Source organism: Aspergillus stella-maris (genome assembly GCF_047715825.1).
Source record: "Aspergillus stella-maris strain CBS 113639 unplaced genomic scaffold BDV14scaffold_7, whole genome shotgun sequence".
Taxonomy (NCBI): Eukaryota; Fungi; Ascomycota; class Eurotiomycetes; order Eurotiales; family Aspergillaceae; genus Aspergillus; species Aspergillus stella-maris.
In genome coordinates, this window is record NW_027396801.1 from 52,526 (window position 1) to 76,595 (window position 24,070).

General features: G+C 50.7%; 8 protein-coding genes across 8 annotated transcripts; 1 reads left to right on the top strand and 7 right to left on the bottom strand.

The window, feature by feature from the left end:
• Nucleotides 1-359: 359 nt before the first annotated feature.
• On the bottom strand, nt 360-2,567 carry sreA (siderophore transcription factor SreA). Its single transcript, XM_073766090.1, has 3 exons — nt 2,067-2,567; nt 1,488-2,005; nt 360-1,434 (listed from the first exon to the last, which is right to left on the bottom strand). Exons 1-3 carry the CDS (start codon nt 2,381-2,383, stop codon nt 620-622), a joined length of 1,650 nt encoding a protein of 549 aa, XP_073631682.1. The 5' UTR covers nt 2,384-2,567; the 3' UTR covers nt 360-619.
• A 3,096-nt stretch (nt 2,568-5,663) lies between these two features.
• BDV14DRAFT_196536 (TVP15 family protein) lies at nt 5,664-6,256 on the bottom strand (the record flags this gene model as incomplete). Its single annotated transcript, XM_073772465.1, has 4 exons — nt 5,664-5,839; nt 5,905-5,994; nt 6,052-6,167; nt 6,237-6,256. 4 exons carry the CDS (start codon nt 6,254-6,256, stop codon nt 5,664-5,666), a joined length of 402 nt encoding a protein of 133 aa, XP_073631683.1.
• Nucleotides 6,257-6,642: 386 nt separating this feature from the next.
• Nucleotides 6,643-8,059, bottom strand: BDV14DRAFT_166604 (uncharacterized protein). The gene is made up of 2 exons (XM_073767517.1): nt 7,244-8,059; nt 6,643-7,186 (listed from the first exon to the last, which is right to left on the bottom strand). The coding sequence occupies exons 1-2, from the start codon at nt 7,965-7,967 to the stop codon at nt 6,873-6,875; spliced, it is 1,038 nt and encodes a 345-aa protein (XP_073631684.1). The 5' UTR covers nt 7,968-8,059; the 3' UTR covers nt 6,643-6,872.
• A 175-nt stretch (nt 8,060-8,234) lies between these two features.
• BDV14DRAFT_130151 (FAD-dependent oxidoreductase) lies at nt 8,235-9,875 on the bottom strand. The gene is made up of 5 exons (XM_073766091.1): nt 9,645-9,875; nt 9,454-9,591; nt 9,294-9,397; nt 9,142-9,245; nt 8,235-9,091 (listed from the first exon to the last, which is right to left on the bottom strand). Exons 1-5 carry the CDS (start codon nt 9,671-9,673, stop codon nt 8,372-8,374), a joined length of 1,095 nt encoding a protein of 364 aa, XP_073631685.1. The 5' UTR covers nt 9,674-9,875; the 3' UTR covers nt 8,235-8,371.
• A 746-nt stretch (nt 9,876-10,621) lies between these two features.
• Nucleotides 10,622-12,630, top strand: BDV14DRAFT_130165 (OTU domain-containing protein). Its single transcript, XM_073766092.1, has 3 exons — nt 10,622-11,011; nt 11,094-11,530; nt 11,583-12,630. The coding sequence occupies exons 1-3, from the start codon at nt 10,771-10,773 to the stop codon at nt 12,348-12,350; spliced, it is 1,446 nt and encodes a 481-aa protein (XP_073631686.1). The 5' UTR covers nt 10,622-10,770; the 3' UTR covers nt 12,351-12,630.
• Nucleotides 12,631-13,827: 1,197 nt separating this feature from the next.
• BDV14DRAFT_196540 (MHYT domain-containing protein) lies at nt 13,828-16,333 on the bottom strand (the record flags this gene model as incomplete). The annotated part of the gene is made up of 4 exons (XM_073772466.1): nt 13,828-15,249; nt 15,323-15,508; nt 15,562-16,126; nt 16,188-16,333. 4 exons carry the CDS (start codon nt 16,331-16,333, stop codon nt 13,828-13,830), a joined length of 2,319 nt encoding a protein of 772 aa, XP_073631687.1.
• Nucleotides 16,334-20,983: 4,650 nt separating this feature from the next.
• On the bottom strand, nt 20,984-21,393 carry BDV14DRAFT_166612 (uncharacterized protein). The gene has a single exon (XM_073767518.1). It carries the CDS (start codon nt 21,254-21,256, stop codon nt 21,056-21,058), a length of 201 nt encoding a protein of 66 aa, XP_073631688.1. The 5' UTR covers nt 21,257-21,393; the 3' UTR covers nt 20,984-21,055.
• Nucleotides 21,394-22,007: 614 nt separating this feature from the next.
• Nucleotides 22,008-23,699, bottom strand: BDV14DRAFT_187525 (cytochrome P450; the record flags this gene model as incomplete). The annotated part of the gene is made up of 8 exons (XM_073770961.1): nt 22,008-22,246; nt 22,292-22,340; nt 22,380-22,651; nt 22,693-22,795; nt 22,853-22,976; nt 23,012-23,232; nt 23,375-23,533; nt 23,667-23,699. 8 exons carry the CDS (start codon nt 23,697-23,699, stop codon nt 22,008-22,010), a joined length of 1,200 nt encoding a protein of 399 aa, XP_073631689.1.
• Nucleotides 23,700-24,070: the final 371 nt, after the last annotated feature.

A 24,070-nucleotide genomic window follows, 5' to 3' on the forward strand; every position in this document is an offset into this window, starting at 1 on the left:
GTGCTCCTTCCTGTTAAGCTTTGCGAAGGACAAAGAACTCAAATGGAAGGAGCGACTCGGGTGTGCAAAAGTACCATTTGGGGAAGGGGCGGTATCCATGGAAATATGCCCGGGTCCTATGGTAGTACTCAATTGTTACAGATACCTAGATGTCAAGCTGGTAAGTCAAGACATCGCGACGAGCCTCCTAAATCACAGTAAAAGCGTAGAAGTATGAAATAAAGGATGAGATTGTTGAATAGCAATCAGTCTATGAACCCGTTTCCACTGTTGAACTCCATCCGTTCGTCCTTCCAACCATCCATCCCTTGCAACCGAGCGGGTTCGAATAAGCATCCGTTGAAACCATGTAAACCTCAATTTCACCCTGAATAACCGCCTGATACCCATTTCCTATCCTTTTCTTGTAATCGCTAATTCCACCAACGCTAAGAATTTGGAATAAATATTGAAACAGATTGGGGAGATATCCCCTAAGTTTTGACAAAAGAACTCCGTTGAAGCAGCAATTGACCGTTGATCGTGGTATCTCGCAGAAAGAATCGCGCCGAATATACCTCTAATGAGACGGATGTACAAGGAGACAAATAAACACGTTAGGTTCCCATCGTCTTTTTTGTCATTGATTTCCGAGTTCTGCGAGCTCCCGTTCCTTCGCCCGGAGAAGCTCTCGCATTTCTTCAGCTTCCCGCTGAAGCTTAGCCCGACGGTCCTCCCTAAGCCCATCAAGGTCAGATACCCCCGGTAGTGCCTGCGAGTGCTGAGCACCGAGAGGAGAAGGTTGCTGAGGGTGTTGTTGAGGGTGTTGCTGGCGAGCCATGGCGGCAAGCGAAGGGTCTAACCGAGCTTCGTCCCGAGTATGAGCTTGATTGAGAATAGTAGAGATCGAGCTAAGTCGAGCGGGCGGCGGGGGGTTTGCAGAGGAAACAATGGGGGGAAGCTGATTCGATCCGGCTTCCAAGGTTGTTGGAATGGAAGCAGCATCTGAAGTCGGTCCCGTTTCTGCTAGCGGTCGTTTTCTTGAGTTCACCGACGAGCTCGGTGAGATTGACCGTCGACCATATTGCGACGTAGGATGACCAGGCTCAAGCAGTCTTGGCGGAGGGGGGTGATGGGGCAATGATACAGGTCCAGCGTTGAAACCAGTAAAATCGACCGGTGGTGGAGCAAATCCGAACGGTCGCTGCGCAGCAGGCGAGATCCGATGATAATGATCGGCAGGCTCCGAACTGTAATACCGATAGCTGCCGTCCTGTGAATGCGCAAGCGTGGCTGGGGAGGATGCCTCTGGCGACGCGGAGGAGCCATGGGAAGAATGGGTAGCCGCCGTCGGAGAGTGTTCTCGGAGGGCTGGTACAACGCGTTTTCGTCGCTTGATGATCGTCTTCTTCATAGTGGTGGGCCGGTAGCAACCGTGGAGCTTATAATAAAGACCTAACATTCATTAGCCGATTGTCATAAAATATAACCAGGTAGAGAAATCATACCGCAGGCATTGCAGATGGGATGGCCATTCTCATCTCGTCGCCAAAGTGGTGTTACCGTCGTCCCACAGTTCTGGCAAGCTACCAACATATTGCCCTCTGGCTGTCCATTGTTTCTTACCGGTACCTCAGGCTCTTGCGATGGTGGAGCCGTTTCTGGAATTGCAGCTCGATTCAACGCATGCGCCGCGACGTTACCACGCGCTGTTGACTTGTAGACACGATTATTGTAAGCCGGGCAGCCGTCGCAGCCCTCTGCACCACCTGTACCGTTGCAATTCCCACCGCCCGGGCAAGATCCGGAGGAGCCACCGCAGCCTTCGTTCCCGCCAACAACGGGGTCTGGCTGAGCACCGGCGGGAAAATTCTCCGGGATAAATGCCTCCGGACTTGCCTGGGTTCGGTTCCTTTTTGTTGGTCTCGCGACATTTCGTGCTTTGAGGTAGAGGCCACATGCATTACAGATCATGGCGCCGGTTGGCGATCGCCGCCATAATGGTGTGCTTTTCGTCCCGCAATTACTAAGAACACAACTAATGTTAGTTGACCGCAGACCTAATGCGGAAAATGCGCAAAACAAACCTGCAAGAGTGCCCCAGGAATGATGTATCCTTAGATTTAGGTGATGTTCTCTCAATCATGTGCCCATTCGCGACAGTCTCGGATGTCTGAATTATCGGGTAGTCCCCCTCATGGTGGTTGTGTGAAGACCCCGCCTCAAAGCTCCTCACTCCGTCATCAGTGTAATGGCGATCAAGGGGATGTTCCCGGCCGGCCTGAGCGGATGAAATGAGCTGCTGAGCAGCGTCTAAGTCTTCGGCCGAGGGGTGTCGGACTACCGCGTCCGGGTTTCGAGGGTGGGATCGCAGGGTCTCCATGTGCGGAAGGGACGCTAGCATTTCCACTGTTGATCTCTTCTCGAATATCTAGATCGTTGCGACTCGGAAAAAAACCCCCCCCCGTTAGGGTTCTTGAAGCAAGAATGAGGGAGTGCTCCGGGGACGTAGCTCGCTGGATATGGGCGGTCGAAATAAGAGGGCGGTTGGTCGTGCGATATGTTGTGTAAAGGATTGTATGACGAAAGTAAAAGTCGGTCAAGATGACCAAGTAGAAGAAAAAGAAAAGAGAGGGCTAGGGCGTCTGGCTAGGATGGCAAACCGATCGGTGCTGCAGCTAGTGAAACTCCAAAGCAAATAGGCGGAGCCGAGGACGGGAATGAAGATCCTCGAGATTCGAGAAGGCTTCGGGAATATTATGAAAAATCAGGAATGCAATGGAGATCTGTACTCCGTGTAAACGAAGGACGACTGCTTGGAATGGCACGAAAAGGCCTGCGCCGGCCGACACAAAGCGTAGTGGCGATTCAAACAGGGAGATTGGCGGAGATTGACGGAGGTCTGGTAGAACGACGAGGTGAGCGATGGAAAAGGGGAAAATTCTCGACCAGGCCAGAGCAGATGCAAACGAAAAGAGCACAGGCAAGCAACAGATGCTGCAGGTGGAACAGAAGAAGGCAGACAGGATGAGGTGTAAGAGAAGTGACGAAGGAGATCGGCGGCAGAGGGAGATCAATCAAAACCGTCAGACGCCAGGGAATGTCGGAATCAGATCATCAGATACGGGGGCGGATGACAGCAAGGAGGAGATAATATCAGATCAAGGCAGGGAGTGGCCGTGGCTGAGGTGAGGAAGGAGCAGAGAGTGATGATGATGCTTACCTGTTGAGAGGTGAGAGTGGTCAGGGAGGATGTTGGACCTTGGCGATGAAGCTGGGCTGGTCCTTGTCACCTGCAGCTTAAGTCCGAGAGAATGGTCTTTTTTCCAGGTCTGAGGTAAGAGGTCTCGCTCTCTATCACTTATCGCTGTTATCGATCTCCCAGGGGGATCTACGGCTAACTGGGGTCCTCACGTCTTCGAGACCCTTTGTCCTCCTTTTTGCTTTTTCGCGCTGCGCTTCGCGAGGGCTTGTCCGTCCGGTTGGGAATGTCAACGTATAGTACCAAGCGAGACCCGAGCGTCTGTTCCTGTGGCCCTCCAGTCGCCAAAAAAGTGGTTCTGGACGGCGTCTCTCAGCGTCTTGCCCTTGCGAATCCAGCCTTTGCACCCCAGATCGAATCATCGCCGCTCCACCGCTACCTATCTTGGTTTAGTGCCGTCTAAAATGGGAGTTAGCGTATCCGTCGCCGTATAAGCCAGATTGTGGTGGCGGTCATTGGTGAAGAGCCTTCAGTGTCCACCGTCAGCTTATTTTTGCTGTCTTGTTACTGGCTCAACGGACCTCGGGAACATTCGCTGCGATTCTTTGCGCCAGCAAAAGTTCCAGAGTTCCATCAGTCGAGCCGCCGGAGTTGCCCTCGTTATCTCCCCGATACCGCAAGTTTGATCTATCGTTATCATGATTGGGCTATTTCAATCTCGTCCCATCAGTCGGCAGGTTTCTTCCGATTGGTCTTACCATGCCATGGTCATGTCATCTCATATCAATTCAATATTATTATTATCATGTTTCGGGAATAACCAGGTAACAGCATTACACGTGGACAACCAGATAAACGGGTACCTATCGATCAAATTGATTCAAAAACAACACTCAACAGCTGTCGACCATGACAACGAAAACCCATCATATGCAGCATGCAGAGCCCAAAACCAACCTATCTACCCCTGTCCCGCATGACGCCAGCAGACCCAAAAATCTGTAACGGTCTGACATGGCGTGACTCGCAACAGCGGATAGCGACATGACGCGACAAGGGCCATGCCAGAATCATGATATCGATCTATACAATCTGCATTAAAATAACGCTGCGGCCTCCTCGTGCAACCTGCCTGACCGACCGGAACCTACGCCCTGGTCCCGGTCTTATCCCTGTCTTGTGCTATCCTTGCACGTGCATGGCTGGGACAAGGTACGACGCTCTATCTACACCGTCTCGAGGTCGACTCTCACCCTCAGTCTCAAGGCTCCCTCCGGACTCGGAGAGAGTATCAATCCTAGCGCACGGGGTCCCTGTAGCCTACAAATCTGGATAGTCTACGCTTCGGTATTTCTCCGGGTGCTCACCGTTGCGCGCTCCGTAACTCGTAACGTACACCAGGATCTTCTTCCTTGAACTAGAGCGCTGAGCAATAAACGAGCACAGCCCAGCGCGGAGCGCCCAGAGCCAAAGCCAAAGCCCAAGCCAAAGCAGAGCGATACCAGCCGTCTCCGAGTCCGGTGTCGACTTTCCAGCGAGGCCCTAGGTAGCTAGTAGCTACAGTAGTAGCCACGATTTTACGTACGTAGTCCAGCAGCTTACACGAATAGAGTGAATGCGAATTAATCCTTAGCTTATAGCATTATCGCTGATTCGTGATGATCAGATAACGCGGTTTTGCCTTAGTTTACCCGAATCACGCTGCGCCGTGCGGAGTACATTAGTATGTCTTAAGACTCTAACGCACGTGCGCCGACTGTCGGAGACGGGAAGTTGACAGGATGGAGTGGGATAAGACTGCCGTTTACGTAGATTGACTAGGTAGATATTGTCGTAGATTCGGAATAATGGGGACCAAGAGGTTTAGCTTATTGTTATCTCCGAGAAACTACTCTGCGTCGCGGGGATGGGAATGATTGCCTACCTGTGGACGGACGAATGACCGGAAAGTTGATTCGGTTGAGGCAGACTCGCCGATGATGAAATACGTGGATATATTGCAACATACTACGTCCAGCTCATTGACAAATAGCACAAGGGTAAGTGGTCAGAGTAATGGCTCAATTACAGGAACATTAACGTATGATACATGCTGGTGAGCAGACCAATCAAACAGAAAATTCAAATAGGTAGATCAGAATCAGACAACTAACACATGGCTAGATAAATTGGCCCTCGAAGAATAAGAAATAGAGGCCACCGCCCTCGGCCGAATTATGGAAATAGAAATAGTTTATATCCATCGCACTTCTTCTTCCACCTAACTCTTCGCTTGCTCCAATCGTCGCAAAGTAATTCATCACACTCATGGACTATCGTTGCTTATGAAACCCGACGTTCTAAAGATCGATTCGATATCTCGTGGTATGTCTTGGCAAAAAAACAATCGGCCGTTCATCGATCGTAAGGCCGCGCAGGGCACGGTTTGGTTGGCGCCGTTGCGCAACGCGATTCCCATTTCCACGATCGTAGGTTATACATCTTAGACAACCTGCTCAGCACCCCAGCCCTGGTCGGTCTCGCGCATGTTCGAGGGGGGTTCAATCGAAGGAACAAATTCCAGAGCGACGTAGCCAATTCCGAGGAAACCAACGATGGCACCGGCAATGTATTGCAGAACGTGGCCGTGGAGGATAAGGCATCCGACGAACACATAGACTAGGTAATAACCAGTCAGCGCACAAAACTCGCGAGCAAAGGGGCTTCAAAGAGTCGCAACTTACAGACACCACGACCGAGGAAGGAGAAGAGGAAGGAGGCGTAACGGTAGACGTAGTCCGGTACGTTTGGCAGGAACTCAAGTCCAGCAACGACTAATACAGGTTAGTATCACTGCGCGACCCTACGGGCTATTCGAATGGAAGACATACTGAGACCGAAAAGGATCACATATACACCAGTTATGACGTGACCCAGGCTGATGGGGAAGAATTGAGCAATGCCACCAAGAACCATGATGACACCAACAGCGATGTTGGCAATGCGGCTATTGTAAGGATCTGAGGTTAGCAGCCAAGGTCACCACCCATGGGATAAAGAACTCCGAGCGACATACAAGATGTTAGAGAGGTCCATTTTGACGGTTATGCTGGTTCGTCCACGAGAAGTTGTTTCAGGTATAGATTGAGGTAGGTGAGGATGTGGGGGTTCTAGAGAGACTGAAGTATCGAGCTCTCCAAGGTTCGATGGTGCCGGAAGAGGTTATCTGTTGCCTAGAGTGAGCTCGATGAACCACGTAGCTTGTTGCGATGACGATCCGTCAGGGGAGCTAGGTAACAAGATTGTCGCCTGGCGCGGGATGGGATTACGTACTGTTTGTTAGAAGTCGTGGCGAGAAGACGAATGTCTATTTCCAAGTGAATCAATAGAGGAACAAGAAAATGAAAGGCGAAGAGCAGACGAAAGGTTAGGAGATGAACGACTCCAGCATCCTTTCCCTGCGAGGCGCAACATGCGGGTCTGCCAAGAGCCTCGGCTGACTCAGCGGCTAGTCCATGTGGCTGCTCTAAGCCTCTTTGACGAGCGGACTGCGGACCAAATCAGGTACTATTCAACGCGAGTGCGAAATACTTGACTTCTGAAGCATGGAATCAATTATATCGACGGCAGCTACACTTGGAATCACTCATTGACTATACAAGGAAATATCATTGTTGCTGACAAGCTATCACACCTCCATCCACTTGAACACTCAGATCGCCACAAGGTCTCCCACTCGCTTGTCTAATCTCGCAGCGGACAGTGCATTTGCGAGTTTACACATCTTGACAGAGTCCTTCTCCAAATTTCCATAGATAGCTTGCAGGTCGGTCCCAAGTCCAGCTTCCTCCGCAGTTTGCATGCTCCTAGAGTCAACAAACGGAGCGATAGAAGGCCAAACACTTTGAACATTGTTAAAGAACAGCTCAACACCCAGGTCACCTAGCCCATGAACTTCCTTGACAAGCTGTCTCGCCTTCTGGGGGTCGTTCTTAGCGCTCTTCATGAGGTTGTTGAGATCACCATCTGCAGTACAATGTCAGCTTGGAGCCAAGTATCCAGCAGAGAGAACACACTGCGCACCGTATTTCTCATTAACAAACTCAACCAACTTCCCCAAATTCGTTGACCCCTGCTCTCTATACCGATTATACCCTCCGTCCTTCAAAACCATAGCCCTCTTTTCCCAGCTGGCGTCGCCCAGTTTCTGGATATCATGATACCCTACCTCCACGAGCTTGCGGAGCGTTCGGTCCGTAAGCTCATGCGACATCGGCTTCGACTTAAGCATTGCATCCATGAGCATAGCGAGGATTGTATCAGGTGAGCCGGATAGCGCTTGGTCCTCTATCGCTGTGCCTTCGAGCGGACCACGGCCGTACATCTCTATGGTCTTTTGTAGTTTCTCTCCGCTGGGGGATCCTCGCGACTTGGTTTGAGACTTGGATTGGAACTTTGACTGCGGCTTTTTCTGCTTTGTGTCCTTCTCGTCCTTCTCGTCCTGTTCTTCGACCTCATCGTCCCCCTCAGCACTCAAATCCTCATCAAGATTCCCCTCTTCGAGCTCGTCCTCGTCATCGAGGAATGACTCATCTTTATCCCCGTCTTCATTCGTATCATTCAAAGTAGCTTCATTACGAGACTTAGCAGCCTTACTCGGTGGCTCCGAAGATTTAAAGTCTTCGTCCGCGCTCTTCTCGTGAATAGGCGATGTAGAGCTGGACTCGTCTGCTCTCTTGCGCTTGGCGGCTGTCGTTGCGTCGTCGGTGTCGGGGAATTCTTCGACTTCGGGGGCGTGGTATGTCATTTTGGTCGTTAGAACGATGATTTGTGAGTGTGTAAAGGGATATTTCTTGCTTATTATGGCAGAGCTAAATGGAATTGGCTGGAGATCATCAGATGATGTTCTTATGAAGGTTTGATCGGTTGTACTGACCGTCGATGTCATGATTTATTCCATCTGATCGATCCCGTCTCCGCATAGTGGTGACGCAATGGCGACGTCCAGAATGCGGAGAAATACGATCGATGGAAACGGTAAAATGAAATGTTATTTAATGTTTCCATTTGTATTTCGCGTTTATCATTTAGGTAATCTGCTCAGCAGTCGGTTGTGTTCCGACTGGGCTGGTTCAATCGGCTGTCTCGTTACATAAAGGTATATCCGCAGACATATAATTCCAACATCAACATCAACATCAAGCCACGACATCACAACTTCGCCCGTACTTTACTGTGTAGACTCTCCTTGACCAACTTCACAGCCTCGGCCGCACAGCCATAAGAAGCCTGGTATCCAAATCCACCATGGCCATAGTTATGCACCACCGCAACACCCTCGATGCGTTCCTTCTCAATGCGCGGCCCAGCATCGCGCAGAGGCCTCAGTCCGACACCATGTCGGATAATATCTAGCCCCTCGATTCCCTCTCCCTCCTTCACAAGACTGGGGCAGATAGCGATAGCGCGCTTCATGATTCGAACAGCCAAGTTGGGATCGGGCAATGGGTCCCACGCATGCTTCTGGTAGCATCCGCCCAAAATAGTTCCACCGCCAGCCGCACGGGTCATCATATAGAATACCTCGTCTTCGCCATCGTCTGTACCAGAGGTTGAGGCCATAATACCAGGTGTGTTGCGGACGACAATGATCTGCCCGCGGGCTGGGTAGAGAGAATCATCCTTGACGCCGCCAAGTTTCCGCGATGAGAGACCGGTGCAATTCGCGACAACATCGGCTTTACGGCCGGAGTGATGAGCGAATGCGGCGTCTGAGACGTGCTGGAGTGTTGCACGCTTGAAGACTGCGCCGTTCTTGCGGCATTGGCCGACTAGCCAGGGGAGGTAGACGGCTGTGTTGATGCAGACCGAGGTGAACTTTTGGGCGCTATCGACGCCTGAGGGGACTTGGTCTTTCGGGACGTTTTGGAACTGGGTTTGTTAGTGCTGAGTTCGGTTAATTTTGGGCTGAAGGTGCATACGTCAGGGACAATGTCTCTGTACCACGGGTCCTCGCTGACGAGGGCTGAGAACCATTTTCCGGTTGAGGTTTGTTGGTCCTTGTACCGATTGTAGATGATGTTCGCTAGACTTTGTTAGTGGTATCCGAATATTGAAGTTGAGTAATGCGTACGTTGGAAGTGGATTCCGGCCTCCGGATGCTTCTCTGTGAGCTCCTTCAACGGCTGCCATGTCTCCCGTTCCCATTTGGCATGGTTTGTACCGGGGTGTCCAGTTCTGTCATGCTGTCAACGATGTCGGACAATTAGAGAATGAGGTGGCAGGAGACGTACGGTAGATAGTTCGCACCGGCCCAAGGAGAACAGTATTCAATATCGTAGTCACCGGGCATATGCTTTGCGACAACGGTGACAGAGTTGCTCGGATCCTGGGACAGCAGGTAGGCGGTTGTGAGTCCCGAAACGCCGGCCCTGTTGGCATGGCATTAGCCAATTGATCTGACCTGATGAGACATATCACATACCCAAGGACCACAATGTTGTTGGCGGCCATTCGTCGTCTCCACACCTCGAAACGGTGGAGCGTCAGTAGAATACGGTATGCGAGTCAGTAGAAGTGAAGAGAAGAGGAAGACGAAGATGAAGAAGTTGATTGAGTAGTGAGAGATGAAATGGTACCACCGCCAAGGTATCGCCTGAGAGCTACCCCAATATCATCGTGAATTCCATTATCAATCGAACCGATAACAGTTGAATCAAACGGAGCGCAGTTGGAGAGTTGGAGTCTGGTCCGTAGTGACGTGGGGCTTCCAGGCCGGCTTCTGTCGGAGCACATACATGGAGTGCTACATAATAGTATCAATTGGTGAACTTATTCCAGATTAAAGGTGAATGTGTTAGAAGAACAAATATGGAACCAATAAACTTTCTGGATATTCATGTTCCATCAGAATTCGAGAACTATAGAAGATCATCGCTATCTTGACTTGTACTTTGTGGCTTATAGGCTTCGGCATGCGGGGGGACCTTCCTTATCAGTGCCGCACAAAGGGATAGCTTTGCCCCTGCATCCTCACCGCTCCTATTGTTAGGGCTGACGATGACCTCAAAGATGATTAGATGAGTTGAGGATGTACAACTTGAAGGATCAGATTGAGCCTCACCGGCAGTGCGACGCGCCAGATCAGGTATCATATACGGCGCACTTTACCCAAACAGGAAGGAATGCGCCCAGGGAATACCAAAAATACGGTCACAGGGCTGTCACAAGATACAAAACGCGGAGGCAATTTGCAACAGGCAGGGAACTTTTGTTGCTCTCGAGAACTCTCAGTCTCGTCCGGGATTGTGATTCATCCAGTCAAAGCCAGAGGGAAGAAAAGACGGTGTTAAATCTTTGCTCTGTCAGCCTCTACATTTACCTCGCGGCTCCCAAGTCCCAACCTTTCCCGACTCCCCTTGTTGCCATTTTCTCAATAAGCTCCGTATTTTCTTTTTCCTCTGCCCCGAGTCCTCGATCTCGCTCCACCGACCCTTCCTCGCTCCCCATTTCGAGCCCTCTCCTTCCCTCTCTCTATTCTCTGGCTCGACGTGGCTTTCCTATCTGCCCTCCTCAATGAGGGTCCTTCACGGGGTAGGGATTTTCCAATCATGGCAGATGTCGCGAAAGGTGGCAGAATTGTGCCAATTATTGCCCCTCACTATCATGGCCATTCCGATGCGAGCCTGATCAACGAGCCGACGAGTCTCGAGAAGCCGAAGCCGGAACAAGCTCCCCAGGATGCTCAAACTCGCCCACCTAAGAACACACGCACCAAAGCAGACACCGAGTCTCTAGTACTTCCGAGTCTCACTCAGCTAGGGCTCTATGCTCTTCCTACAGAAGGAGATGGTAATACCTCCTCACCGTCAACAACTCTACTTGGTTTTTGGCTCTTTTTCGAGGTCTATAGTTCTAACAATTGACTCCGTAGGTAATTGCCTATATTACGCGCTCTCGGATCAATTATACGGAGATTTCAACCATGCCGAACACATCCGAACGCGGCTCGCGGACCACATCTTCGAGAATAGGGAATATTTTATGAGCTTCATAGCTCCGGCTGGTGGAGAACGTAGGGCTCCGAGACGTGCGGCGGCCGAGGCAGCTAGAAACAACTATTGCTCGCCCTCGTCTTCCTCCGCCAGCCCTGTACCGCCTCCCTCGACAAAAGACAAAGAACGAAGTTTCGACTCGAAAGTTGCAGAGTCGCGGAAGAACGGCGTCTGGGGCGGAGCAGAGGAGATACAAGCATTTTGTCAGTCGTTCAAGAAGGATGTCAACGTTTATACCGCGTACGGAATTCAGAACTTTCGCGACGTTCATGCTCCCCAGGATGAGCACAGGGACACTATACACATTGCCTTCCATGTAAGGATTGCTGAAACGCACCTACTCGATTTCTTCTAACTTTCCCTTTTAGGACTTTCATCATTATTCGTCTGTTCGGCATACGGAAGGTCCGCACACTGGCTTACCACGTATCCCTGAGGTGGACAAGACAGCACAAGACAATGCTTCACGCACCGACCCTGGCGTAGTCAATGTGGCCTCTCCCTGGAAAATTTCCGTGATCCAAGAAGGGCTCGGCGGGAAATACGACCGCGAAACTATAGTTGAGGTACTCGAGCAATGCCGAGGGAATATTGATAACGCGTTCATGAATCTTCTTGGTGACGACAGCAATGCACAGCCACCAGAAGCCCCTGCTTCACGAGCGATCATGAAATCACGGTTTCAACCATCTTCACGCTCTTCATCCCCCTTCAGCACGGGCAGTAAACGATCAGCTGATGACACCGATGAGGAAGAGAACCCACGACCAGCCTCGCGGCGGACAAGAGTTCGCGAGCAAAAGCGACGTATCCTCCCCGATGTCACTGTCGGCATAGCGTTCCGAGATGATCAAAATGACCTTGTCTCATTACGTCTTCGGGTCAGCCCCGACAAGAACGCCCCAAAACTCCCAAGTGGAAATAGCAATGAACCAACAGAATCGAGCTCGTCCGAGTCGCGAGAGGATAGTCTACCTCTTCCGAAAAAGGGCAGGAGACTGAAAATACGGAGCAAGCACAACATGGCCCCTAGTGAGACTCTAAGCGAGTCACCAAGCCAACCGAGCGAAACCAATACTACCGAGCAAAAGTTACGCCGAAGTCAGCGTATCACTCGCAGCCGCATTGCTCACTAATGCGAATTTTATCTAACAACGTCATCCGCCATTCCACCGGCGTCTCAAATCTCTGTGTTCCTTCTTCGGTATCTCCTTTTTCTCTATATAACATGACTGATTGCATTCGAGCGCGTTGGGTGGCTCTATCCTCTGTCTTGTTCATCTCAGAGCATATTGTGTCAGCGACTTAGCGACTGTTTTGAAGTTTCTCCATATCTGACAGCATTTGGAGCTTGTGAGACCTGTTCATGGATCGGTTTTCTCTTATGTCGCCCTACTCAGCCGAGCCGATCAGTGGTTGATCGGCATCCGGCTTCTCATATTTTCAATGTTCTAGGAGTCTTTTCAGTTTCTCCTGAGGAATATTGCATAGCGCCTTGCATTTTCCTGCTTCTTCTCCGTGTTTTACTTCTTGGCACGCACCACTCCCGGTGACATTGGCGCTGATTGGATTGGGTCTTTGGGTCTTATTTTGCTTTCGTGGTTCAGGACGGAGTTTGCTTTGGCGTTTAGGTCTGGGAAAAGAAAGACGTCCATCAAGCCCCGCCCTGGTGAAATTTGGCGGGCTACTTAGAATCTAGAGGGGCTCCTGTCTTACCCCCCTTTTGCTTTGTTTTGCTCCTGAGAAGCTCATATATGTGGAATCTGGCTGGACTGTTTCACTATATGACATGGCTAGCAAATGTGAACTTATCCCCTTCGAAGGGTGAGAACTGATTTGAATCTTATGTACAGCGTAGTTCGTAGTATGTCGTGTGCGGACCTTGATCGTCCTATAGGGAAGGAGCAGCCTTGCTTGAAGTCAGTTCATCGCTCCTTCCTCTTTTATTGTATAAAAGTGGGAAGCAGTTGCGGCTTCCCCAAAGAAGACGCAATAGATCCGCGCCTTCCCTCAATGTCGCCTCAGTCGATAACCGTTTTCATCCCCCGTGGACATGACTACGTATCTACCTACTACCTAGGTAGGTAGTAAGCAGTGCTCAATGGTGGCTTGAGTCAGTTGAGTTCTCGATAGGTATCAATCTGCCGTACGTGGTGTTTCTCTATCGGCTCTATCTGTTTAGATACTTGCGCTGTTTGCGGCTCGGTCATATGCATGAGTACGGGGCCTTCCTTGACGTACCCTCGTGGGTTTAGGGGAATGCGATTGCAGAGGATGGCAAATGTAGATCATTAGCCTTAGGAGAGTGTATGCCTAAGTTAATTCACTATTCGTGTAGAACTGATGATACATTATAATTATTGTGCTGTTTTCAATATGATAATAGACCGCCAATTCTGTGTTCCCCAGTAAAAATACAACGCCAGTGCCGATAGTATAGTATGTGGTATATGGTATCAGAGTGAACATATTTTGCGTGCAATGGTTATCGCGTTGAGGCGTGGTGGCGGAGACAGTCTGCCCGATGGACTCCCGTTGCTTCGTGTGATAACGTATAAATAGGATAAGAAATTGGGTATCGTTTAAAAGTTGTGATTTATAGAGTCGACGTGATTAAGGCGCCAGGTCAGGGCGTGACCGCATACCAGGGGCCGAGTAGCAAATATTATAGAGCTCGTCGACATAAGTCTGTGCAGCTGAATCACCAGCCTCAACAACAGTGACCGAAGTCTGCTTCCCTATAGCACCTTCAGTTCCTGGGTCGGCCAGTTTGGCGACGTCGATCTTGACCTCTTTGCGCACGATAATGTCGCCCAGAGGAGTGCTGTCGTGTAGAGACTCTTGCGATATCGATCGATCCATGTTTGCCCGGGGTCTTCTCGAGTGCCAGAGCTTGAGTATTGGACGGGTCGAGGGCGCCATGTCGGAATCGGTGACGGAGTTCGAGCGGATGGTAGAGTAGAGGAGTCCTTTGCTCAGTTCTTTGGCAAGCCCATCTGCATCAGTGGCACCACTGTTCACTTGCTGCTGGATGCGGAAAAGGCGTAGGGGCACGAAGGTGTAGTCGGGATTTGTAACGCGAGTATTTAGAGCTCCCACCGTACAGAAGGCGAGTAGCGTGCAGGTTTTGTCGTCAGATAATCTTGAGCTGCGGCATGGTGCAAGAAATGTTCGTGCCGCAAAGCGGGACATTGCGTTGAGGTCTGGTGGGAGCGAATTTGCAAGGGTCATGATTGCCTGCATTAACCCTTCGCGAAACTCATCCGCAGCCTTGTAGCTTCGCGCTTTCTCAGAAGTCAGCCAGTCGAGGCAAGTTGAGATTGACCATCCCTCCATATGTGAAATGAGGTCCAGATGAGGCGCCTGCAGGCGTTTTGTTTCTAAGGACTCTGATGGCAATGGGTTCACCGGGCCTCTAGCTGTCAATACTTCAAAACGATCATGAATCGTGGGACGAGTAACGAATGAGATTAGGTGGACGCCTGGGCCGAAATTCCGACTGGTTGCAGCAAAGTCACGCATGTCCTTGAGATGAATCTCAAGCGATCCGGAAGCGACGTTCATGCGGTCTGAGAGGAGAGTAGTGACGGTCTCAATGGCAGCAAATCGGAAGCCCGAGGCTGCAAGGCGCGAGGCTTCTTGCTTTCTCAATTGGCGAACAGTGAATAGTAACTGACCCTTTCCAGCTCGCAGTCTTGAATAGCCCATAGCCCGCGAGAACCGTGAGGCAGGGATGGATGTGGTTAAGACGTCGTCGTACAACATGCCTAAATCATCCAACGGTTGCTTGACATGCTCAGCAAGGTCGTTAGCCGCCACACAAAAGTGGCGCTTGAAGAGCTCATCAAAACCTGCGTTGAGCTCTTGATCTGGATCCACTCCCTTGGCAATGTATCGTCGGTACGCAGCATCGTCTGTCTCAATTCTGTCTCGCATGTATGGGACGACTTCCCTGATAAGGTTCCAGTTTCTGCTCGCTCGGAAGGCCCAAAGGAATGCGGGGTGCGTTCGGGTGAGATCATCATCGCTGAATGTCTGCATAGTTGATTGGACAGTCAGCCAATGCATATTTAGGAGCAACCGGAGTGAAAGAAGTCCCCCAACGTACCTTTCCAATATACCGATCGACAATCTTCCGGGAAGGAAGCAAAGCATGTGGTGTAACCATGATCCGACCCTCCGGATCAAAGAAAGCAGAGGCCAGGACTAGCTGTTGTGCTTGCGTTCGCAACCGTCTGTGATCGCCACTAGCAGTAATAGCACACGCAGACAAAACCCCGCAGGCAACGCAGGCCTAAATTCCATTAGCATTAGAGGGACTTCGTTTTTGAGCCATCTGATACTGACCAGGACGGAGCATATGATGACGGTCTGAGTTCGAGATAGCTGCCCACCACGGCCGGCAGACGGATCGTGCTCTTTGTAAGTTGTCCCAACGGCAGCAGTCCAGTGCATGCCAGAAACAGCCACAGCCATCAAGCAGCCACAGACTACTCGTCTCCACCATCGATTTGTCCAGGAAGCTCGCCATCGGAAGAAGATGCCGAGGGCTGCAGTGCTAGCAACGATTGCTATTACGGCAGAGCCAGCGACATTCCCGGCCTGATAGCTGCATTGATAGTTGCTGATACCCAGCTGACCGACGTAGTGCATGCCACATACTGACCCTCCCGTCAACAATCCTCCCGTAAATATACGGGCGTATCCTGCCTTCTCACTGGTACCAGCGGCGTAAAAGGCGGCGAGCAAGACGCAAACGGGGAGAACGAACGAGACACCGGTGAATGACATGCTATACAGGACCTGTATCTTATCGTCTCCATCACCAAGGACAATCGCACGATTTCCGATAAAATGCATGCACCAAATGCCGATACCACCCATCGCGATGGCGGACGTCAGTAACAAGTACCTATTTGAGCGAACGGTCAGCATCACCTATCTATGAGCATTATAATTGGCTGAATTCGTACCAGTTATAAAAGCCTGCCGTAGACGTTCGTCGATGGAGAAGTTCTAACGTCGTCGCACATCCCATGACACTGACAATATAAGAGAGGAATATGAAACCCCCGATATAGGAAACCGCGGCGGGCTCCAAATCCTTGAAGCCTTCCATAGTTCAAATAGATGGGACTGTGTGACAACAGAGATTCGTATTTAGAGTATAGAAGAAGCACAAGCAGGCATAATGGTCAATAGAACAGCATGTCGAAAGTACCAATTTGAGTAGGGAGCGAAAAGAGTGGAAGTTGGAACTGGGTCTAGTAACAAGAGCCACGAGGGTGGCGAGCTGAGGCTTGTTATAGTTGGTGAGCTTAAGAAAAATAAAAGTACTCCGCAGTGCGGCGTTCTCTTATTAGGGTAAGCCGCGATCCCCAATTATGGGTAACGAATGGTTTGAAGGGACATGGGAACCAGATACGCTGAAGTGACTGAAGCAGGTTTGCGCTCCGTGTGCGTCTCACCTCGGTCAGGATCCATTCTTTGGGAAATGCAGGCCACACTTCTTGATTCACACTGATCGCACCATTGAGGGAGCTGTAATCAAAACCCATCTTGCGTTGAAAATCCTTCATTGGCTTTTGTTCCCAGTTATCTCAGGTTTGCAAATACCACAGCAATATCTTTGGACAACGAGGTTGAGGCCCGGCGCCATCTGATCTGATCTGAGATCGCCAGGGAACCTGATAGGATCGATGATGCACGCTAGATCCGCGCCAGAGCCAGAAAGCTCTCTAGACCCGAGACTAGCCCTGCCAGCGCTACCGAACCCCGGTTATTTTAGCCAAACATGCCGGACCTTCTTCTAGAACGTGCGTCAGTAGCTGAGATTGGGCTGCACGGGGATGTTGATTCGTCCTTGAGGGACTGAGATCCCTGCGATCTATTGATCAATCTGGATTAGACGAGATCCCTTGGGCTCCCGCCCCTTTCTTGGGTTGGTCATGAACCCATGATACATCATCGCAGACAAATCGCCATTAGGCAGCTCTGGGATCTTGGAACTCGATCGCGACCACGCCGATTGCGCGCAGCAGCCAGCGGGTTTGCAAAGGGTCCCGACACGCTGTGGAGCTGAGGGTACAGCCAATAATGGTCGAGAGTGGCGAGGATTTGAGACTAGACGCTCGACTCCTCGAAACTCATGGACAAGAATTGGGTCTGCGATTATCAAAAAGCAGAGGCGTTAGCTGAACTCAATTCATGACTCGGGGTGCCCAGAGGCATGGCTGGAGCTCGTTCAGTCGCACCTTGGTCTCATTCCTACCTCACGAGACAGCGGCCAAGTTGCAGCAAGAAGATCGACATTGGAGATGCAGGGAATGAAGGCAAGGACAGTAAACAATTCATTGTTGATTCTGGACGTGCGGAGTCTTGCTACTCAAAGTCTCAGACTGTCGCAGATGAACCGTGGGTTGAGAACGAGCCCGAGGTCAACCCGTGCAGGAGGAAGGAAGCCCACCTGACAGCACCTGACTCTGGATTGTTACACACACCACGTGCTTTTCTTTCTTCCGAGGGTCAACTCTCACGAGACACAAATTTCAGCTTCTTTTTGTCGCTACGACTCGCTACAGTTCTCGATACCCATCACCTTTCCTCAATTTGGGATCGGCAGGAACCCGTTTGCCCATCAAACGGCTTTGTCCTTTAGCTTCGACGATCTCCTTCATACTTTTGAGCACTGCCAATACTGCCGAACCGTCCAGTCTAGGCTCTCTGTTGTGGACCGAAACTTCAATAGAGAGTCGGATGGCGAGACTAAATTGACAAATGTCCGAACTCTGTCGCGATTCTGCCAATTCTGCAGCCCCACCACCACAATCTTTATCTGATCCAGTACCCAATGGTTGCAGGACCAGCTCAATCCTCAGATCCTCAGTGATGAACCCACCCCATGAAATCTACCCACACTGTGCTTGCACCATGACTGATTGACTCTTTGACCTCAAATGGAATCCGTCTCCATGTCTTTAACTTTCCCTAAACGATTCAATGGCCGACGTGGCGCTTGCGTTGAGCTGGTTTTTAACACGCAATTGTCATGTTTTCGCCGGTTGATAATTTGGAATAGATTAAAATGGGGTCTTATCGGTCACCATTGTCCGACTGAATCATCGAATTTGTGTCAGACTTTCCAAGTGCAAACCCACACGACAGTTGCTCTGGAATCGTATGAGAAATAATGACAATCCTCTCTTTGTCGGGGATGACATCTGAGAACCAAAGCATGGTACGAAAGGCGAGTAGCTATCCATGGCTCGGAAAAGTCGCTGCGTAACGGAGACCATCACAGCCCTTGGTCCAAATCGGCGAATTTTTACGACAATCAAGACGGATGTGATAATCAGGTAACTGAGATCTCATCCTCGTGCCCTTCATCGTCACCATTCGTGCAGCTTCCAATGCCTACGCTGGGTCCCACCTGGCCGTATATTGCCCTCGGTACTGTGTTTCCACTTAGATGTTTTACAATTCACTCGATGCAACAAACGATCTTTGGCAGCACAAAACTATACCGTTGTCTTGAGCCTTTCCTTAGGTGCTCCCTTGTAGGGCTGACTTTGGTTGAAGACGCAGCGAAATTTTCCCGCCTGCAGTTTCAACCAACGTTCGAGCCTACTTGAAACATAGGAGCGATCCCTGATCTGCACTTGTGCAAGTACTCGGCTGCACTTTCAATCCCGATATCACGGACCCCATTGATTGTCTCGCCTGTGACAACAGTCAACCGCAAAGGTCAGGAACAACCGTGCGCTATTGATCGGAGGTTGCCGATGTATGGAATCGACGGACTCACAACACAGTCTATCTGCTATCATCCAGCTCAGTCAGCAGATACCGACTTACCATGCTCAATACTCTCAAGAAGCCTGCCAAACCTCGTGTCCCAAGTCGAACATCATGCATCAGATTCCCTGACCAATTTGTAGCTTGCGGAATTAAATCTCGTGGACCAGGCAGCATCACCGGCATTAAGCGCCCCAATTCCTGATCAAATTGTTGCTAGTTTGCTGCGCGGAAGGGGAACAGTGACTTGCGAGAGACAGAGCCTCGCGTCGAATCTAGCGGAGATTTCACACAATACACCAAAGCTCTCATGGTACCAAAGCTGCAACTCACATGACCTCGTGTTCTTTCTTATCTTGCAGGAAGTGAAAGGATTCTTGATAGTCTCAGACACTTTACATTAGCTGTGATACATCACGGCCGGCGCATTGAAATTCCTTAAATATTACTATAATGCAAAAGCTACATTTTGGCAACCTCCACTCCCATTTCAGCGCCAGGAGAGCCAGTAAAGAATCCGTCGCAACAAGCGCAGCACCATCCAACGTCTGAAGAGCCATCGAACACCCGTCCCCCAAAACAACACCACCCATGGGCGTCCCGATGAGAAGCCCAAGGCTCCCCACGGCAGTAGCAGTTCTCAGTCAAATCTCCACAACGCCATCATACGGGCTTCGCATGAACCGATGCTGACATACTACTTACATCAACCTTCATCTGCATTCATAACGCTCACCGCGCGCTCATGCTAGATCCGGACCAAACCCAGCCTTGCTCTCAATGGTCGCCCATCGCTCACCAGCAGTGCCCATCGACCCAGTCCCAGCGGCACCCTGAAGTGCAGGTCATGCGATCATTCAAGCATCTCTGCTAGGTATGCTTGTCAGTTTATCCAAGCCCACTTCAAGCCCAATGTAGAAGACCAAGGATCAACTGGGATTGATTATCACGTAGCTGAGCGCTAAGCGGTAACAACGCTGACTGCATAAGGCGACGAACGTTTCCTCTCCTGACTCTTCCTGAATGGGGTGGTGTGTTTCCAACTTAGTGTCGCATCTACCCCGCCTATTATACATCGATAGCCCCTGCAGAGACCACCATTGGCATTGCTGGTAACCGAAATCTGCAGGAAAAGAGGATTGCATCCACGGGGGCCCGTGGATTCCCTGCAGTGTCCAGTGGTCAGCCTCATGGCCCCGGTACGGGAAAGTCTCCGACGGAGAAAGGAAGGATATCAGCTCGTAAGTAATGGTGGCGGCTAGAGCATATCACTTGTAAAACGGGTAAATAACCTCATTGTCGAAATCTTTATGCATGTGCGTAGCACCGTCGGCACCACGAGAAAGCTTGCCGACCATTTCTTGAGCTTCGAATCCGATTTAGCTTACCCGTATTGTGATGACCGAGGTGAAAAGGTAAGAAAAAAAAAAAAAAAAAAGGAAAGTAAAAGGAGGGGTAAGAAACCGAAAAAGAAAGGTTGATACCACCGAGCCATGCATGAGCCCGAAATCTGACAACCAACTACCGTAAAACCCACAGTTGATACTCATGACTCTCCTGACGCCGATCCACACGATCAACGCTGTAAATGGTCGTCTTTATGATCGACTTCCCTCTCTGTATATGAAGGGGACCCCTTGGCAAAGGCGACTGCGGGCTGTCATTGCTGTTGGCCTGCGTAGACCTGCGCCTGTACCAATCGATGACAAGTTGGACAAGGGGCAATCCCAGAAGTAAGCAATCGGGGTGCATTCGAAAGCACCAGTCAGAATGAATGCAATGGCCAAGGCGATGATCAGGGCCATAAGGGCGTAACAAGCGATTCGGTAAGATTTCTGCAGGGTGAAAATACGGAGGTATAACGACAACAGCATGATAAGGAGGAAGGTGCAAGCGGCAGAGTACATTATGGGTGTTGCCACGAGGACCTTGGCCAGAGTAACGAAGACCTCGGGGTACCTGGCTTCCACGACATCGAGATGATAGCCGACCCGGCCTTTTTGGAGGGCCACTATAAGCAGGCCACTGTCAGTCATATCTTCCTTGTTCAGCTGCAACCAGTCAACTTACAAAAGCTCACGATGTTCATGCCGAAACAAAACAGGAGAGCTGGAATAGCAAGGATATCGTTCAGGCCAAATCGTTTCTTGCTGACCCATAAAAAGACGTAACGAAGCGTGATAGCGACGATTTCAAAGACGGTGAATGAGAGGGCTACATCATGCAGATCACCCGAGTATTCGCGCATTCGCTCGGGCGGGATAGAATATCCTGGGTAGCCAGATATTTTGAAATGCAGGTGGTTAGCATGATGAACTTGGATGCGACAGATCCGATATAGACATCGGGACGTGAAGGGTGCTTATGTTCTAGACCGGCTGTAAGTGAAGCGGGTGGACTGAAACCGTGTCGAGGAATAAACTGTGTTACCCATTCACATCTCCTTTTGTTCTTCCTCTTTCCGTCACCCTCTCACTCTTTCCATCGCTACTGCCAAGGAGTCGATGAGCGGCATTTTCAATGAGCAGAAACCTAGTAAGCTGACCAAGTGCGCCATTGTTCAAGGACAGACCATGCGCGCGACCTCCTGCCAATCAACCACTTCCGTGACCAGATGGGGGCATCTGATGATTGGTATTGGCTATTCAGAGAAGAGGATTGAAATTTGAGGGTATAAAGAGAGTGGGTAGGAAAGAACGGGAGGGAACCAAGCGTTTGGCGCTGTCGAAAGAGTCGTATCAGACTTTGAGGCCGTTTTATACCTACCAAGGAAAGGAGCAGGGATAAGAGTAAGCTCCAGGCTGCTAAGCACTAAATTTACTACAAGCCCCTGCCCATAATCCGGTCCATTTTGTAGCTGGATAGTCATATAAACACAAATCAAATTAAACCGAATCCTCACCTCTCTACGAATTCGAGGTCACGATCTCCGAACGGCGCAGAGCTTTGTCCTAAAGCAACCTACGTTGTTATACCTTATCCCCGGACACACAGCGAAGCTACAGCACAGGCTCTTCCTGACCAACTACAAAATTCTTCTTAATCTTATATTTCCTCCCCCTCCCTACACCCAAATGTTCCATCCACGGCGCCAACCGCACATCATACATGAACAGCACCTGCGCTATACTCACCTCCAGCTCAGTCAGTGCCACCTTCCTGCCTATACAGGCGCGCAGGCCCAGGCCAAACGGGACAAAGGCCTGGCGCTGTATAGCCAGCGTCTCAGGACTAACATCTCCCGTAACCTCAGTCTCATTCTCATTCTAGCCTCTGCCTGCACGACGTACCATCCACCGATATGAATCATAGACGAAAGGCCGCGCAAAGTGCTACTCGCTATGATGCAATGCGTACGTGGGGACGCCTACAACTGTGCCTGCGGGGAACTGGGCGTCGCCGACCTGAAGTCCCCCGGGGAGGACTTCGCGGGGTAGGACTATGGGGACTGGTGGGCAGAGACGCATGCTTTCATCGATGCAGGCGCGGAGATATGTGAGACTCGAAAGGCGAGCGCCTGGAGCAATGGCTTCTAGTGTGGGGAAGGCGTTTCGAATCTGCGTGGTGAGACGGGACAGGATTCTTGGATGGTGTGTTAGAAAGTATAGTGTTGCTGTGAGAGCTGCGTTTGCGGTGTCGGCGCCTATTGTAGGGTGTTAGTGTAACTTGGATACTGCAACTTACATGCCATCGAGCTGGGCGGGCAACGCACCGGCTTCTGGAGAGAGACCCCGGAAATCGATTCATGCTGTCCACATCCCTCGCCTGTGTCTGGATCGTGGGCCTGCTGTAGATATTAAATCATGTCGCGGCGGTCGATGGGATTCGCCGCGAGCCGGGCAACCAGCTGCTGCCGCGAGAACGCGATTTGGCGCTTGTGGTCTGCGGCAGTACCCATGCGAAGCCACTTTTTGGAGCCGATGTGGCTCAGAATGGGCATCTGGCCGCAAATTTTGAGGATACGGAGGCTGAGCACCATTAGCGGGAAGAAGAAGTGATTGACGCTGCTGAGGGGATCACGCAGGCACACCAGTGCGCCATATCTTTGGGCTGCGACCAGTCCTGATCTTCTGTCTTGTCATTGTCACTATCAACCAAGTTCGGATGTCGGTCGCCCAGCGCAAGGCACCAGTCATGCACATCAGAGAGAATCAGCGGCTCCATGCTCCGATGCGCTTGCTCGGATAATGCATGGGACATAATACGGCGCTTGCGTGCATGAACCTTGGCGGTTGATAGCATTGAAAATACTCAAGCCATAAAAATCACCGTACAACTAGGACCCCTGGACGTTCGCTTAGAAATCATAGATGGGCTCCAACGCCTGTGCGTCCAGAATGGACAGGCGCGGAGAACCAATACGCACGATGCGCCCATAGCGCTGATGTAGCCTGTAAAGAACTTCGTGGCGATTGCCGCAAAACGCGTGGAAGACGGAATAGAGATCTGTGAGCTTAGCAAAGATTAGGCCTGGATAACAGGCCAAAGGATGGAGCCGGGTCTGGTAGAAGATATAGCTAAATAGCTAACCAGGTCAGACAGGCGTAGTGACAGAGGTCGAGCTACTCACAGCAGCAAGAATTATGGCGATGACTAGCTGCTCGGAGTCGCCTGCCTTCAAGAAAGCAGAAAGTATGACAGTAGCAGGGAGCGTTGACTCCGTTGAGGTCGAGCTCAAACGTCAGAGGCATGAACAGGTGCTGAAGCTAACGGCTCTCTAGAGCAGAAGGACCGCAAAAAGACCCCGGTCGTAGGTAAGCAGTCAGTACAGGTCAGCGCAGATTGAGGGGTGACCCCAGATGCACAAGGGAAACAAGCTGGTCATATCGATGCCCTTGCCCAGTACTCAAGACTCAAAGAATCTTGAGGACCGATTGACATGTCTCCGTGGAATGGTAAGACAGTGAGACAGGGGAGTTTCAGTCGAGTTGTAAAGATCAAGTAGGTAAGTAACACCGAGCACGTGAGCAGAAGGAACTCCCGTCAAACTTGACCACCCTTCCGTTCCTTCCCTATTACCACCACTTGCAAGCATATGAGAACATCTCCAGGATTCTTGGCT

Bases quoted from the DNA above. Each gene is read 5' to 3' on its own strand.
- sreA (XM_073766090.1), bottom strand. From the start codon at position 2,383: ATGCTAGCGTCCCTTCCGCACATGGAGACCCTGCGATCCCACCCTCGA. The intron at 2,006-2,066 runs GTTTGTTTTGCG...TTGTGTTCTTAG, and splicing joins TTCCTGGGGCACTCTTGCAG to TAATTGCGGGACGAAAAGCA. The intron at 1,435-1,487 runs GTATGATTTCTC...AATGAATGTTAG, and splicing joins TCCCATCTGCAATGCCTGCG to GTCTTTATTATAAGCTCCAC.
- BDV14DRAFT_166604 (XM_073767517.1), bottom strand. From the start codon at position 7,967: ATGACATACCACGCCCCCGAAGTCGAAGAATTCCCCGACACCGACGAC. The intron at 7,187-7,243 runs GTGCGCAGTGTG...ATTGTACTGCAG, and splicing joins GTTTGTTAATGAGAAATACG to ATGGTGATCTCAACAACCTC.
- BDV14DRAFT_130151 (XM_073766091.1), bottom strand. From the start codon at position 9,673: ATGGCCGCCAACAACATTGTGGTCCTTGG. The intron at 9,592-9,644 runs GTATGTGATATG...CCATGCCAACAG, and splicing joins AACAACATTGTGGTCCTTGG to GGCCGGCGTTTCGGGACTCA. The intron at 9,246-9,293 runs GTACGCATTACT...AACAAAGTCTAG, and splicing joins GGCCGGAATCCACTTCCAAC to CGAACATCATCTACAATCGG.
- BDV14DRAFT_130165 (XM_073766092.1), top strand. From the start codon at position 10,771: ATGGCAGATGTCGCGAAAGGTGGCAGAATTGTGCCAATTATTGCCCCT. The intron at 11,012-11,093 runs GTAATACCTCCT...TTGACTCCGTAG, and splicing joins TCTTCCTACAGAAGGAGATG to GTAATTGCCTATATTACGCG. The intron at 11,531-11,582 runs GTAAGGATTGCT...TTTCCCTTTTAG, and splicing joins CTATACACATTGCCTTCCAT to GACTTTCATCATTATTCGTC.
- BDV14DRAFT_166612 (XM_073767518.1), bottom strand. From the start codon at position 21,256: ATGCGCGAATACTCGGGTGATCTGCATGATGTAGCCCTCTCATTCACC.